The 17,938-nt window shown below is 37.9% G+C and overlaps 1 protein-coding gene and 1 pseudogene across 1 annotated transcript in view; one reads left to right on the plus strand and one right to left on the minus strand.

Annotated features, from left to right (window-relative positions):
- The window catches only part of Xpr1 (xenotropic and polytropic retrovirus receptor 1), a 199,099-nt gene that overhangs the window by 44,364 nt on the left and 136,797 nt on the right, over positions 1–17,938 (minus strand). The window contains exons 7-9 of the mRNA XM_004658737.3: positions 17,249–17,330; positions 5,007–5,197; positions 4,620–4,799 (exon numbers count right to left, since the gene is read on the minus strand). Of these exons, the coding sequence (XP_004658794.1) occupies positions 4,620–4,799; positions 5,007–5,197; positions 17,249–17,330 (453 nt within the window). The remainder of the gene's footprint in view (positions 1–4,619; positions 4,800–5,006; positions 5,198–17,248; positions 17,331–17,938) is intronic.
- Positions 5,298–9,593, plus strand: LOC105944016 (annotated as a pseudogene).

Below are 17,938 nucleotides of genomic sequence, written 5' to 3' on the forward strand. Positions count from 1 at the left end.
TCAAAGCCGGGTGTGGTGGTACACGCCTTTAATCCCAGCACTCGGGAGGCAGAGGTAGGAGGATTGCCATGAGTTCAAGGCCACCCTGAGACTCCATAGTGAATTCCAGGTCAGCCTGGACTAAAGTGAGACCCTACCTCAAAAAACAAGAAAAAAAAAAGCAACTTCAGCCCCATGTCTTATTAAAAGATTAAATATATTAATACACATAAAATGAGCTACTAATTAATATCCCTCTTCCCTTGGTGGTAGGGAGCAAACTCAAGGCCTTGAGCATGATAGGCAAGTGCTCTACCATTAATCTGCATCTCCAGCCATCTATTATTATTCTTTTGTTGTTGCTGTTTTGAAGTAAGGTCTTGCTCTGGCCCAGGCTGACCTAGGATTAAGTATGTAGTCTCAAGGCTGTTCTCTAACTCACAGTGATCCTCCTACCTCTGCCTCCCAAATACTGGAATTAAAGGTGTGTACCACCAAGCCCGATTCCAGCCATCCATTCTTATAAAAGAGACATGTAAAATTTTTCTATAGAACTAAAGAAAACAATGGTAAAAACCAATTCCCAAATTATATAATTAAGGACTCTAATTTTGAAACTTTAGTTAGCTTACTGTAAGTCTAAGTTGATGTTTTTGTTTTAAAAAGTCTAGAGAATTATTTATGCTTTTTAAATAGTACATATGGTCCCTGACTTAAAATGATTTTATTTAAAAATTTTTATTTATTTATTTGCAAGCAGAGAGAGACAAGAGGACAGGGAGAGGGAGGAAGAATGGGTACACCAGGGCTTTTAGCTGCTACAAACTCCAAATGCATGTGCCATGTTGTGCAATTGGCTTTATGTGGGTACTAGAGAACTGAACCTGGGTCCTTAGGCTTTGCAAGCAAGTACCTTACCCACTAAGCCATCTCTCCAGCCCTATTTATGCTTTCTAATTGAATTTCTAGTTGGGTCAACACAGGTTTAGTACGTAAGACCTAATGGGTATAAATAAACCAGTAAATTTGACATGTAATAGTAATAGCACAATTGGTAACAGTATTTAAAAAATTTTAAAGCCTTTTAGGGGAAGCATATATCAATTTCAAAGATTCCAAAATAAATATAAATATAAATGGCAAGCATTATATACTATTACAACAGAGTGACATGTGTTTTTCCAACTAAAAATTAAAGGAAAAAAAGGAAATAAAATTATATTTTAGAATAAGGCTTTAAAAAGCAATTTTTTCCCCCGTTTTTCAAGGTAGGGCCTCACTCTAGCCCAGGCTAACCTGGAATTCACTATGGAGTCTCAGGGTGGCCTCAAACTCATGGTGATCCTCCTACCTTTGCCTCCCAAGTGCTGGGATTAAAGGCATGTGCTACCATGCCTGGCTTTTTAAAAAGCAATTTTAAGAGAAACTACAGTGAAAACATTCTTGTTAACTTGTTAGAATTCATATGATGATGTGTTTTATCAGTGAGGGTTGAACTAAAATAAGTCAATAGGGTCAATTCACATTAAATGACCTATACATGGTAACATTTTCTTTTAAAGCAGTAACAATATTACAAATATAACAGACTACGATGTTTCTTCCTTTCGTTTACTACTTCTGAGAGAGCTTGTCATAATACTATTACCCCTTCTTCTTATTATTGCCAACCTAAAGTCTGTATTTATTAACATACACGTAGCAGACACACAGATAAATTTCTAGTTGATGGAGATCATTCTTGCTAATCAAAGTAAATGGTCATGCATGAACCATGGCTTGCTAATAAACAAAGGATGTCCTAGGGAAATGTGCACTTAGCACATAGTATATACAACTCTGTTACCCTGATACTGAAATGATATAATCATAGTAACACTATCTAGAAATAACTCTTACAAAGATTTCCCATTGATAGATAATCTAAAGCAGCATTTTGAGTATACTTGAGATAAATAATGGTGCAAATTTTTCTTCCATCTTAAAAAAAAAAAAAACTCTGAAAAGCATGCTTCTACTGAGCATGATGGTGCATACCTGTAGCCCCAGCATTCAGGAGGCTAAAACAGGAAGACTACAAGTTCAAGGCCAGTATAGGCTATAAAGTGAGTTCCAGGCAGCCATTTTCACAACCATGAGACCTTGTCTCAGGAAACATACAATAGAAAACATGTTCCTGGTGACAACAAAGCATTTCTGTTGTGGTTTGCATATAAAATCCCTCCCAACTCCCCATAGGCTCAGGTGTTTAAACACTTGGTCTCCTACTGGTGACACTATTTGGGAAGATTGTGGAACATTTGGGATATGGAGCCTTGCTGGAAGAACTGGGTCACTGGGAGGCCAGCCTTAAGATTTTGCGGCCTGGTCCTATTTCCATTCATTCTGTTTCTTGCATACTGATGTCACTAATGGTTCCCTCCACCATGGAACTACAACTGTAAGCCAAAATAACTTTCCTTCCCTAAGCTGCTTCTGGTAAGGTATTTTGTCCCAGCTATGAGAAAGTACTTGATACAGTAACAAGGTGATGGTTTCCCTATGACTATGCAACATATTCTTACATCTAAGTTTTACATTCAAGTCAGATGGTGCTAGACTTCAGCTTTTTGTTCAAATGAAATTGGAGGAAAGGAAGAATACTAATTTGTATCAAAAGTCTCTGGTGAGCTGGGTGTGGTGGCGAACACCTTTAATTCCAGCATTTGGGAGGCAGAGGTAGGAAGACTGCTGTGAGTTTGAGGCTACCCTAAGACTACAGAGTGAATTCCAGGTCAGCCTGAGCTAGAGTGAAACCTTACCTCAAAAAAACAAAAACAAAACAAAACAAAAGTCTTGGTGAAAGGTAAAAAAAATTTTTAATAAAAATAAAATTTAATCAATTTTGGAAAAGTGAAGACAATTTCGGACATGTTATTTTCCTAATAGTAACAAATGTTTTCCTTCATTAAAAAAACAACAACAGCAAACGGAGCCATAATTTAATTCTTCAGTTTTTTTTTTCTTTTTTTAGAGGGGTGGTTGAGACAGAGTCTCACTCTAACCCAAGCTGGTATGGAACACACTATATAGACCAAGCTGGCCTTGAGCTCATGGTAATCCTACTATCTCAAGCCTCCCTAGTGCTGAGATTATAGACATGAGCTACTATGTCCAGCATATCTTTAGTTTTTTAAATCATGTATTACTAAGAACAAAAAACTCTTTATTTCTGAGGAGCATACAAAAAACAAAAGTAATAAATACTACATTTTCCAAGAAGGTGTTAAAAAGGAAAGAGAAAATAATTATGGCAATCCTGAAAACTTGTACAGAGATTAGTCATTTTATAACTAACCTTCCTTCTATCATTAGTTATAATTCATAATCTAAGAAACAGTCACATGAAAACTTTCTTAACTGATTTGTAAAGTAAAGCTGGCTTGATGTAGGAGTAAGCAGAAGACCTCTCCAAAACCTGTACACACACTATCACACACACACAGGAAAGTCTATAGCCTAATGTTGAGACTGGATGATTTAGAAGTCATGGTGGCATACTGCCTGTAATCCCAATACTCAGAAAGCCGAGACAGGAGAATTAGGAGTTTGAGGCCAGCCTGGGTCATACAAGAAGACTGCCTCAAAAATAAATAAGTAAGTAAACCAGGTGTGATAGTACACATCTTTAATCCCATCACTTGGGAGGCTGAGGTAAGAGGATCACTGTGAGTTCGAGGCCACCCTCAGACTACACAGTGAATTACAAGTCAGCCTGGGCTAGAGCAAGAAACTACTTCAAAAAACCAAAAATAAATAAAATAAATAAGTAAATAAATAGAAAAAGAGGACATTATAATAAAAATCAAAGTTAGCTTTTCAAATTAAACTTAGTAGTTTGGCAAAATATTCCTAATACTTTTAGAGAGAACCAGTCCTGATTGACTACTCTTATCAATTAAACAAGAAAGTAACAACAGTCTTACTACTGTACTCTCTTTTTATGCTTTTTTTTTTTTTTTTTTTTTTTGAGACAGGCTTAGGTTGCCTCAAACTTACTATGTAGTCATGAGAGAATGACATTTAATGCCTGGTCTTCCTGCCTATATCTCCCAATTACTGGGATTATAGATATGAACCATCATGATAAGCTTTTCTTTTCTTTAGGAGGAAACATAAAGACCTACATGTTATCACAACTGGTTAAATAATTGGTCTAATAAGGGCTGGAGAGGTGGCACAGTGGCTAAGGCACTTGCCTGCAAAGCTAAAGGACCCAGGTTCAACTCTCCAGGACCTTTGTAAACCAGATGCATAAGGTGGAACATGCGTCTGGTATTCTCTCTCATACATACCACTTCCTCCTATCTCTTTCAAATAAAATATATAAAAATAATTGGTTTAATGAAATAATAAGAGATCACAATTTATAAAACCATTTTAATGTCTGGCCACCTTATTATTCCTTTTAGGAGGAAAACAACAAAAAGCAAAACCTATGAGTATTTTTCCCAGGGCTGTCACACTACACTTTCAGGAATACCCATCACCACTCAGACATAATGTGCACGGTGCTTTTGGAGCCTAGATGCTTTGTTTACCTTAAAGGAAGCCACTGACTACTATACCACTCTAAAATAAACACAAGTTTTTGAACTTACCAGAAGTTTAAGCAGCCAAAACCGTGATTTATAATAGAAAGTTTTGGTGGGATTAATAAGAAAGAAGAACATAAATCCATAAAGGGCAAGTGGATACACATATGTGGGGATGACACTAACTGGAGCAAAGAAGCATGCCAGGAGGCTTAGGCACCACAGTATCCCCAGGAATCCAGCAATCTGGTAAGGGAGAGAGGAAACAAAAATAGAAAACTGTACTTTTATTTTTATCATTACTCAGAAATAACCTCAATAAACAAAGACAAGAAAAATGATTACCAATGAAGCCAATAATGTTCAAGCACAAGATGAACTTCAGTACCCACTACAACAACTCTTCAGCTAACACAAATCATATTCATATACTTTAGGTCTTGCTTTAATTACCTCAAAGAGATGTTGATGAGACAAATTGCTTCTTGGGTTAAGTTCGAAGATGAGCACATGATTTACTCCAGCCTGTCTCCAACCATAAGTGTTGATGCCCAGGAGAAAGAGGAATTCAATCAGAAGAAAGCCGCCCCGATAGATTCTTATCAAGGGCCATATGCTTCTATCTGTTTCAAGTTTAAATACAGCTGAAAGAATATTAACTTGTCAGTCAGTTTTAACATCACGATGTCCCCTTTTCTCTTAATTCTATAAAACACAATCCTGACACAAGAATTTTTTTTAAAAAAAAATCTAAACCTGGATTATTTCAATAGGATACCCTTGCTCCAGATTCTTTCCTTCATTTTACTCTGCAGAATGCCATCAGAACAATTTCCCTAGAATTTCCTTTTATCATGCTATTCTACTGTTCCATTAGATTCTTTGGTTATAGTGAGGCAGGGTGAAATGGCTTAAATAATTAAACTAGCTCTGCTGGGCGTGGTGGTGCATGCCTTTAATCCCAAGTACTTGGGAGACAGAGGTGGGAGTTCATGAGTTCATGACTACCCTGAGGCTACAGAGTGAATTCCAGGTCAGCCTGGGCTAGAGCAAGACACAACCTCAAAAAAACCTACACACACACACACACACACACACACACACACACACACACACACTAGTTCTCTCAACTGAGGCTTTGTTTTTTCCCTTTCTTTCCCTCCCTCCCTCCCTCCCTCCCTCCCTCCCTCCCTCCCTCCCTCCCTCCCTCCCTCCCTCCCTCCCTCCCTCCCTCCCTCTTTCTTTCTTTCTTTCTTTCTTTCTTTCTTTCTTTCTTTCTTTCTTTCTTTCTTTCTTTGTTTTTCAAGGTTCAAACCCAGGCTGACCTAGAATTCTCTATGTATTCTCAAGGTGGCCTTGAACTCCCAGTCATCCTCCTACCTCTGCCTCCTGAGTGCTGGGATTAAAGGCGTGTGCCACCATGCCCAGCCAGCTTTGTTTTTTCTACCACTGAACTAGATACAGTAAATCTACTTCATATAGTGGCTATAAGAATGAAATAAAATACAAGAAGACAATATGAGAATTTAAGTATCATAAATGACAATAGTTGTTTGCTTACTATGGTACTCAGCATTTTTAATGTTTTCACATGTAACAATTAATTCACTCATAACTGCTCTGTCAGTCAAAACTGTTATATCCATTTTGATTGAGGAAATGAAGCAAAGAGAGGTTAAGTAATTTGCTCGAGGTTACTGAGTTCTCTAAAGAGCAGAGCGAGAATTTGCTCTATGTAATTTTGATAAGCAAGCACCTTTAACTGCTGAGCCACATCTCGGGCCTGATATAGTTTTCTCCAGCTTTCGCTCTTTAGTATTATTTTGCTCCTATGCCCATCATTCAGTAAGCAGCATATTCCATAGGTTTCCTATAACTATAATGTTCCAAGACCTGAGCTCTGCAAACTAAACTCCTTCAAAATCTAATCTCCAATTCACTCCCAACCTCCTTACACAAGATTCCCCAACACTGATTATCAGCTCCTGTTGAATGTTACTCTTTTAAACAAGTTTACTTTGTCCATTGCCTTATTTCCCTGCTCCTAAAATGATGATGGAGTTTTTCTTCACCAATTCATAAACTTACTTAATTTAAACAACCATTTATTATTTATGTATCCTCCAAAGTATGTAAAACTTAAAAATAACAGAAAGCTTTTGCTTTAGAATCAAGTACTGTGTAGAAGAGATATCAAATCCTAGTAAGGCAAATTATTTAATTTTTCTAGTTCTCAGCTTTGTTCTTGTCAATGAGTCTACAGTTTATCCACATAAATGGGTTTTATCCCTAGTACTTCATAAAACCAGATATGGTGCCACATGGCTATAATCTCAGCACTTGGGAAGTGGAGATAGAAGACCAAAAGTTAAAGGTCATCCTTGGCTACACAGTGAGTTTGAAGCCAATCTGGGCTAGATACATGAGACCCTGCCTCAAAAACAAACAAACAAACAAACAAACAAACAAACAAACAAACAAACAAACAGCCAGGCATGAACTTCTATATAATGTAATAGGGATAGGAAGAAAAACTGAAGTAGATTAAGGAATAAAGAATGGTGTTATATAGTGTGATCTAGTAAGAGTATCGAAAGATCACATTCATGAGACCTTAAGGAAGTGGAAGAATGAGCCACTGGACGATCTAGAAGACTCTAAGTAGACAGAAAGTACAAAGGATCCTGGGATAGAAGGCCAAGGTCATGGTGACTGGGATAAACTAGAGGTAGAGCTGGCAGTGGCAGATCAAATAGGGCTTTGTAGTACTTTGTGAAGATTTAAGCTTTTGCTCTGATGTACAAACCAGTGGCAGGTTTTTAACAGACCTGATTTATGATTTTAGTTGTTATAAGAAAAATGGGCAAGAGAACAAATATGGATGTAAGAGTATTTAGGAAGTTATCAACAGAAAACTACATTTGTAGTTTGATATCCTCAATACTAAGCAAAGACAACATATACATTACAAAGTCAGAAAACAAGTAGTACATGTGAGTTTCTAAGAACCCACTAGAAACTATTAGTCAGTAAGCTCAGCAAGACTGTGTAGAACAAGATAAACATACAAAACTAAGTTCTGTTTATATAAACCAGCAATAGGCAATCTGAAAATAAAATAAATAACTTTAACTTAAATTGCATCTAAAATAACAAAGCCAGGCATGGTGGTACACGCCTTTAATCCCAGAACTTGGAAGGCAGAGGCAGGAAGATCTGCCATGAGCTCCAGGCCAGCCCGAGACTACACAGTGAGTTCCAAGTCAGCCTGGGCTAGAGCAAGACCCTACCTCAAAAAACCAAAAGCTAAAAAAAAACAAACAAACCAAAAAACCAAAAAAAAAACACTCCTTATACAAAAGTAAATATTTATATACTATGTATTTGGAATCTAACATTTAGACCATACAAAGAATTCTTATAACTTCGAAAAGACAATCCATTTAAAACGTGGGTAAAGGATTAGGGTGGAGAGTTGGGTTTTTAGAAAATTAAATATGTACTCAAATGAAGTAGATCCATATTCATAGATCTACAGTGCCATTCACAATAGACAATAGGTAAAAACAACCCAAAATAACCTGCAAGGGACAAATTGAAACACAATTATAAGAGAGCATTATTCATTCATATAAGGAATGAGGTACTGATACACTCTACAACATGGATGACTCTGAAAAAGTCTTAAGTAAATGAAGCCACACACAAAATGTCACATGTTTTTCCAGTCATATGAACGAACCGGAATAAAGAAATCCACAGAGACAGAACTCAGATTGGTATCTACAAACAAGTGGAGAAAGAGAAATTTGGGAATGGGGTCCTTTCTAGGAAAATGAAAATGTTTAGGCAGAGATTGTACAACAAAATGAATGTCCTAAATGACACTAAACTTTCCACTTTAAAATGGTTAATTTTGGGCTCAGTAGGTAAAGTGTTTGCTTTGCAAGCATAGGGATCCAAGTTTGGTGCCCAGTATCCACATAAATTGCTGGACCTGGTAGCATGTGCTGCAATCCCAGTATTGAGTAGTACTGGGAGGATCCCTGGGGCTTGCTGGCCAACTACCTCAGCATAACTGGCGAATATCATGCCAATGAGAGACCATGTCTCAACTAGTGTACTTCAGGAACAGCACCAAAGGGTTTCTTCTGGCGTCTACATGCAAATGAAGACACACACACATGTACCTCCCCCCACACAAACATAAACATCACACATATACAAACTGATTAATTTTATATTATATATAAATTTCACACCAATTGCAGAGGGAGAAAAGTAATGAATATATCTAATAACAGCATCACTAACTCCCCTCATGTCCATTCTTTAAACTGCCTACAATGACAGATTTGCTTTAATACATTCCAAGTTTCTAATTTTGCCCAGCTAATACCTATGGTCATGGATGAGGAAAGCTAAACAGGGGCTGAGAGATAGCTTAGTGATTAAGGCTGTTGCCTGCAAAGCCAAAGGACCCAGGTTTGATTCCCCAGGACCCATATAAGACAGATGCACAAGGTGGCGCATGTACCTGGAGTTCATTGCAGTAGCTGGATGCCCTGGTGCTCCCATTCTTTCTCTCTCTTTCTACCTGTCTCTTTCTCCTTCTCTCAAATAAGTAAATAAAAATAAAATATTTTTTAAAAAAAGAAAGGTAGTTTGAGTAACAGTGACGCAAGATGGCAGCCACCATAGGCTCGGACAATTTACCAAAACCAAATACACAGCCTTAAAATAGAATGTGGACCTAAAATACCCAGAAGCACCCCCTTTGTAAGATTTATAACAAAAATTAATATGAATGTAGTTAACAGTTTGAATGGAGTGGTGGACCCAAGAGCCTTATCCATGCTAGCCAAGTAGCATAACTCCTGCAGCATCAAAATCATCCTGCAAGAGCTGCGGTGCCTCATGATGTCTAAGGAGAACATGAAACTCTCTCAGCTGCTGGAAGGACAGTGTTACAGCAACTCATCTCTCACAGCTCCAGGCCTCGCCCCATCCAATCTAAGCAGTCTGCATTTTCCACAGTAGTGCATTTTCTAGATATATCTCATAGACCCACTCAAAGGCAGTTGATCTTGAGATACTGTATGTGATACTAATTTGTTTTGTCCATTTGAAATTTCTAAGTTGTGCTATGTAACAGACCATCCTGTCAAGTGTAACCACTGTCCACGTAGCTGAACTTCGAGAAGGTATATTTGAGTCGGTTCCAATCAGGAGCAGTGGAGCACATATACCACAACTGTGAACAGACATGTCACACAATCATCTTGCTGCTAGTTACATGGCCTGGGTCTGCCTTCTCCCCTGCCCTACCCCAATGCCACAGCCCCCTGCATGGCAGCCCTTAGAGGATGCTGGAAGGCTTCAGGTAGCCTGTAGCACTACTGCTGGCTTTGGGGGATACTTGACCTGTACCCCTGATTTCTTGAGTCTTAAGTGGCACCCTCTTCCAAGCCATTATCCTGTCCCCACCCTCCTCCACTCCCATATTTGGCCAAGGCATTGATTGTAACCCACTGTTGTCTCTGAAATGGGCCTTGGGTGAGGAGTTCAGGGCTTCCTCGTCTTCTCCCCCCACCTTTACTGAGGAGTGCTACTTTCTTTCTCCTCCAGTCCCTCTTACCTATCACCACCCAACACTTTCACGACACTTCCTTGCTATGGCCAAATGCCATCAGATAAGGTTGGAAGAGCCTGGCCTCCCTAGCTTGGTTATGGAACTGTTCATTACTTGACAACAGCCTGCAGTCACCATCAGCTGATGTGCCATCAGCTCAGGTTTGATGAGGGTGACTCAGACCTGCCAGCACTGGGAGAGCCTGTGGTTACACCTGGAGAATGGCCCATGGTGATATGTATAGGAACATGGCTCCACTGAGCTCTTCCCCTGACCAGTAATCAATTTGTTTTAAACACTGTTGAAGAAGGTTTTGAGCAGGGCTCAGAGGTCACCGACTACCCGGTGGGTCTCGTGTAGAACCTGACAACTGGAACAAGAGGACCTTGACTGAAGGATTCTAGTTTCGGTGCTGCTGCTGCTCAGACTTCAGCAGGGACACAAAAGTGCTCAGGGTCAATGGTGGGCCTGGCCTCCTGCCACATTGCTATGTGACCATTAAATGCTGAAATGTGGATGTATACAGAAATAAAGGCCATTCATTGTGTTCAAAAAGAAAGAAAGAAAGGTAAATAGCCTAGTTAGGTACAAGCATTTATGAGCCTGGCAGCAGGAGTATCTTCCTCTTCATACGAACATAAGAAATTTTGATGCATATAAACCCAAATATATTATATAAATCTTAAATCCTACTTGATAACATAAAAAATGCTTTTAACAACTATGGTATTGAATAATATCCTTTAGCTCCACAATTAGAAAATGGAGTTTAAAAAAGAAAAGCAGCAGCAGCAGCAGCAATAACCCTCCCAGAACATTTGTAAATAAAAAATGTTGAATGCATGTCCTTCTGAATGAAAATATAAGACTACATATGCTAACGAACTGATTTAGTTTCAAAATGTTTCCAAAAACATATGGCGACCTTAACTATTAATAGCCAAGTTATTCATCAAAATCACTATCTTCAAATTAGATAAGAAGTTACAAGTTAAGGGCACAGGTCAGCAATAGAGTGACACTTCTTTCTGGTAGGCTCTCCTTGGGGACCTCTTTGTAGATGGACTGGAAATTAAGCCACAACAGTTCTTCCTAGAGAAGGTCTCAAAAAATTCCAAGAAGCTGGGCGTAGTGCTGCATGCCTTTAATCCCAGCACTTGGGAGGCAGAGGTAGGAGGACTGCCTTGAGTTAGAGGCAATTTGAGACTACATAGCGAATTCCAGGTCAGCCTGTGCTAGAGTGAGACCCTACCTCGAAAAACAAAAACAAAACAAACAAACAAAAAATCCAAGAAGGGCTGGGGACATGGCTCTGTGGGTAAAAGTGCTTGCAAAATCTGTGAGCCTGGGTTCAACTCCCCAATTCCCCAGCATCCAAGCAAAGGTGGACACAAAGTGGTGTAAGTGTTTAGTTTTTGTTTGCAGTTGTTGGAGACACTGGGTCATGCACTGTCTTTTTTTTTTCTTTTAATTCCAAGGAAGTAAAAAGCAAAATGAAGGCTGGAGAGATGGCTTAGCAGTTAAGGTGCTTCCTGCAAAGCCTAATGACCTAAATTCAATTCCCCAGTACCCACATAAAGCCAGATGCATAAAGTGGCACATGCATCTGGAGATTGTTTTTAAAAAAAGTGACAGAAGAGACTAATTAAGAGGGGAGGGGATATGATGGAGAGTGGAGTTCCAAAGGGGAAAGTGAGGGGAGGGAAGGAATTACCATGGGATATTATTTACAATTATGGAAGTTGTCAATTAAAAAAATGTAAACTTAAAAGGTGAATTACTGTAACTTTTTAAAAGAATAACATCTCTGTGATTAATGTGTCCACACAATAATTGACATCTACTACTCTAAACTTTCCATGGCTTTATCAATTTTTTAACTTTTTTTTTTTTTTTTTTTTTTTTTTGATGTAGGGTCTAACTCTAGCATAGGCTGACCTGGCTTTCACTATGTAGTCTTATGCTGGCCTCGAACTCACAAGAATCCTCCTACTTTGGCCTCCCGAGTGCTGGATTAAAGGCATATTTATTTCTAAAATATAGAGGGGGTTTTTGTTTGTTTGTTTTGTTTTTTGGGGTAGGGTCTCACTCTGGTTCAGGCTGACCTGGAATTTACTATGTAGTCTCATGGTGGCCTCAAACTCTTGGCGATCCTCCTACCTCTGCCTCCTGAGTGCTGGGATTAAAGGTGTGCACTACCATGCCTGGCTATAGGGGTATGTTTTTTATTTATTTGTGAATGAGCAAATGAGTGAGTGAGAAAGAATGAATGAACCAGGGCCTTTAGCCACTGCAAACAATCTTGAGATGCATGCACCACTCTGTGTATCCTGTTTTACATGAGTACTAAGGAATCAAACTTGGAACATAAGGCTTTGCAGGCAAGTACCTTAATGGTTGAGCCATCTTTCCAGCCCCTCAATTTGTAATAAAAAGAATTTATTAAGCACTTATCCTGAGCTAAGTTAATGTGATTAATAGCTGCATGCATAACTTTATTAATTCTCACAGCAACACTACAAATTGGTTATCCACAGCAGATCCATGAGGAAACTAAGACTTAGTTAAATTACAACCTGTCTAGGGTAACAAGGATTCAACCTTAGCAATCTGGCTTCAGAACCTGCCACACTTAACAATTGGGGTAGGTTGTATATAAATCAGTATGTGCCTGTTCAAAATAAAACAAAAAGTAAAAAAAAAAAAAAATAACAAAACATAGAGGACTGTCCCAAAACTTACAAAGTAGTCCATTCTGTACTGTATCAAGTTCCAAATCAGTTTTTTTAAAACAAACATTAAAAACTTTAAAGGGCTGGAGAGATGGCTTAGAGGTTAAGCGTTTGCCTGTGAAACCTAAGGACCCTGGCTCGAGGCTAGATTCCCCAGCAGCTTGCTTTTTCACTTATATAGTACAATGGTGCCCCTATATCTGCACATAAAAATTTTACTCATCTTCTAATATAAAGTTTTAATTTAAGAGTTACATAATGTAGGGAAATAGATAAATCAGGACCACAGTAGGAAACTGTATTAGCAGCGTACCAGAGGCCTGCTTTATATCTTCTTCACAGGTGTTATCCAACCCAACAGAAAGCACTCTTTTCTGCCATTAATTTCTGCCCATCCTTTTGAAATCTGCATACCAGATCCTACAATATGCACCTTGCCTGCTTGGCCTCTTTTTCTCACTTTAAAATGGTTAATTTTTCATTATGTGAACCTCTCTTTCACTTGTAAGATTCATCCACATTCTTATACATGGATGTGTTTCCTTCTTCTCTCTACAACATACTGTTCCATTTGGTACAGACATAATATAATTTATCTATCTTGCTGTTTGATGAACTTTGGGAATGATTGCAAACAGGACTGCTGCTAATGTTGTTACATGTCTTTTGGGGAACCGATCATAGGTTCATAGACGTGCACTTCTGGTAAATAGTGTGCAATAAGTCCACAAAGCCCTGTGCTAATTTTTACTTCTACCACTACCTCATTCCCCTTAACCTCTTCATGGTATTCCATCAAATAGAAGCATTATAATTTATTCAATAGATGTGAACGGTTTTTAAGATTTCCCTATTATAAGCAAAATGGCAGTGATTAGCCTTATATACAGATATGTAAGCTAAATTTGTAAAAATAAAGTTAGAGTGACAATTTCTACATACACTACCAATTATTTTCAAAATATATTGTAACAATTAATAATCTTACCAACAGTTTAGAAGTGTCTGTTTTACATCCTTAAAAATATGATTGGTAAAATAAGTGCACTATGGTACACTGCTATTATATCAAGTTAAGCCGAGGTTACTAGGCATCTGTAAGAGTAAAAAGTTTTAAGAAATCTATATAGGATTTCCATGAAACTAGAATTCCAGAATATGTGATATTCTGGAAAATTATTAAACACTAGGTCAGGGTCCCTTGAGAAATCACAGCAATTATGCACATTTTTTATATGAATGCTTGAAAAACAGGATCGTGATTGAACATGCATTACTACTGCTGTTTCTCAGACTCTCCATACTATTATCTTCTGGGTACCCACTGGGAGATAAATAAGGACAGACAGCTGGTTTTAACTATGTTGAGCCTCCCCCTCAACAACACACAAAAAGATCAAACAAAGAAGGGTTTGGAACTAAGAGAACACAGTACATGCACATTCAAAAAATCAAAGTATCATTTAAATAAGCCTATATTTACTAAAACTTCAGTTTGTCCTAAATTAAAAAAAAAAACCTTTCATTTAATCACATGAGAAGCAACTTTATTGATTTCTTAGGTCTTATTTAAAGGCAATAATTTAACACACTCATTTTGGAAATGAAAGAGACAGATTCTACTTATAAATGAGTAAAGTGTTCTCTCTTACAGAGAAAACAACTACATATAACATATACACTTTGTACAGTCTTAATCTGGTTTTATAAGCTGGTCTCAAAGCTAGCTTTTTCATCTTTTTCAGCTAATACTGGCCAAGATGAATTTATCACCTTTATCCTTAATAACTCCCTCCCATCTCCTAACCATCCCAGAGAACTTGAGTCAATGAGATCTCTTTGCTGATCTGTACGCTTCTCTGGGAATGCATTTCCTTCCATTAAAGTCTAGCTTAAATTCTATCTCTTCCATAGTCTTCCCTAGATGGGCTCATTTTAAAAGCACTCAGTTGTTCCTTTGAACAGCTTAAACATTTAACTTCTATCTCATGGCGTATTTATTATTGTTTTACTGTATGCCTTGATCTCTCTAGTATAATCAATTTCATAAGGAAAGAGTTTTTCTTTTCTATTTTTAGGGGTGTTTGTTTCGACAGGTTTCTTGTAGCCAAGGTTAGCCTGGAACTCACTGTGTGGCTGAGGAAGACACTGAATTCCTTATACTCCTATATATACTCTCAAATGCTGCGACTTCTGGCATGAGTAACGATACCTGGCTTAACGGTAATTTCATCTGTTTTTGGTTTTGTAGTACTTCTTGTTCTTAGTTAGGCAAGAACTCTACCACTGAGCTACATCCTCAGCCCCTTTCTCTTCCGTTTTAAGACTCATGGGTATCCAGCATAATCATTAAATAAAACTTAATTGTTGCTGAATAAATACATTTTAAAACAATCCTATAAATTAAAGGTATTAAACTCATTTAACAGATGAAGAAACTGTTTGGGGAAAGTTTTTTTTTTTTTTTGGTTTTTCGAGGCAGGGTCTCATTCTAGCCCAGGCTGACCTGGAATTCACTATGGAGTCTCAGGGTGGCCTCAAACTCATGGCAATCCTCCTACCTCTGCCTCCCGAGTGCTGGGATTAAAGGCGTGCGCCACCACGCCTGCCTGTGGGGAAAGTTCTGAAAACACAAAACAACTACCAATAACAGTGGGGCTGGGACTGAAACTCAGACAGGTATTTCATTTGAAAAAAAAAAAAAAAAAGGAGCTGAAGAAATGGCTTGGCAGTTGTTTGCTAGCAAAGCCTAAGGACCCAGGTTCAATTCCCCAGTACCCACGTAAAGCCAGATGCACAAGATGACGGTACATGTGTCTAGAGTTCATTTACAATGGCTGCAGGCCCTGGCATGGATCTTCCTGGTTCTGCTTGTCATTGTTGTAGGCATACTGGGATCACAGATGTATGTGCCACTTTGCGTCCAGCTTTACATGGGTGCTGGCAAAGTGAACCCAGGCCAACAGACTTTTCAAGTAAGCACCTTTAACTGCTGAGCCCTCTGTAGCCTATAACATCTGTTTCTAAACTATATTTGTTTATCCACTTTGCTGAAAATAATTTAATCTTTTGTTAAACTTTATAGTTATAACTATATAAATTCTGAAGTATATGATGATTGTATGCCCTGAGGACCTAAGATTTTATGGCCTTTCTTCCTCCTCACCCCTCTCTCCCCTGTCTAACCTCTTCCATGAATTGAACAACTTTTTTCTACCACATACTATCTATCATGATGTTCTCTAATTCCAAAATGACAGGGCCAAGTGACCACAGACTGAAAACCTTGAAACTATGAGGCAAAATAAAGCTTTCTTCCTTCTAAGCTGATAATCTCAGGAATTTTGTCAGTGATAGGAATCGTAAGTAACACAATGGTAAATAAGGACTAAAAGGCATTGGCCTGAGAAACTGAGTAACAGGTGTAACATGGAAGAGAACCTTTACTTGAGGAAAGAACTGTCTACTTAAGTATGTAGTATCTACTAGCTATCCAAGTAGCCAGTAAGACATCATTCAGATGAGAGTGGAGTCACTAGCATATAGATATTATTTATAATCATAGGCATGAATAAGATTGCCAAGATGGGAAATTAGTGTGTGTGTGTGTGTGTGTGTGTGTGTGTGTGTGTGTGTGTGTGTATAGAGTGGAGAACTGAAAAACTACTTAACATTTCAGTGTCACAAAAAACAGCACACACAGCTTGTGAAGCAGATTGGGACCAGTAGGTATGGGGTATTAAGTGTTTCCAATAGTGGTGATAAGCAATACTATTGAGTGGTTAGTCAAATTCTTGGAGGGAGGTTTTAATAAGCTCGTTGGTATATATCAATTGTTTGTATTGGGAGTACAGTAGATTCTAGCAATCCTTTCTATCTCTAATTTTTAACTTCTATAGACTAGAAAATTACATAGCCAAGCTTCTTAAAATGACATGTAAAGTGAATGTCAGTAAGTTCTGGGAAGGATATGACAGGGTCTCCAGTAACAAAGTGAACAAGCTTTGGCTTACATTTTGTAGCATTTATTTATCTTCAACCATGATAAAAGAAGTTGAAGTTATGACAAATTAACTCTAAAATAGTTGGAACTAGTTAAACTAAGAACTAGAAATGAGAGAGAGCAGTAGGTTAATGTTTTAAAGGATAATCAATCATACCCAAAGGGAAAAATAGACAAATGCACCCCTATACAATTTATAAGAGCATAAAACATATCCCTAGCAAATTTCCTCTAGTGGTTTTGGTATATACATGCTTGATTCTTTATAGACAGTGCAGAATATGCCATAGACCACCAAACATACTCATTCAATATTTAAACTACTTACCTGCAATCACAAGAGTAATATTCAGTACAATGAATATGCCACAAAACAGACCAACTCTGAAAGTTGTCCATGCTGGTGCAGGCTGTGAATATAAGATAGCAAAGACCTTTAGTATATGCTATAATAATTCAGTAGTATGAGTCTTAAACTTCTACAAGAAAAATCATATTTTATGATAAGAACTTCTAGAAACCTGAAGCAGAGAAGCAGCCATTCTTTACTAAAACAGAATTACCAGTTATTTTTAATTCTTTTATAGAAATCTGAGTTATAAAATAAATGAAACTATTATATATATACATAAGTTTTTTAGAGAGATTTAAAATGCAATTTCATTTTTACAGAATGTGCATTTTTTAAATTTTGTAAGTCAAGGGGGTTTATGTATTTGTACTATGAATAGAGACAATGATAAAAATAAGAACACTTGTGGTATAATAGTACTTGCATACCTCTATGTTGGAATAACAACTGAAATTTTCAAGTTACACTAGAATTTTTAAAAGAATATTTTTATTTGTTTATAAAAGAGAGAGAGAGGGAATGGGTATGCCAGGGCCTCTAGCTGCTCAAACTCCAGATGCATGTGCCAGCTTGTGCATGTGGCTTATGTGGGTCCTGGGGAACTGAAGCTAGGTCCTGTGGCTTTGCAGGCAAGTACCTTAACTGCTAAGCCATCTCTCCAGCCCT

This window comes from Jaculus jaculus, chromosome 1, assembly GCF_020740685.1.
Source record: "Jaculus jaculus isolate mJacJac1 chromosome 1, mJacJac1.mat.Y.cur, whole genome shotgun sequence".
In the NCBI taxonomy this organism is placed as follows: domain Eukaryota; kingdom Metazoa; phylum Chordata; class Mammalia; order Rodentia; family Dipodidae; genus Jaculus; species Jaculus jaculus.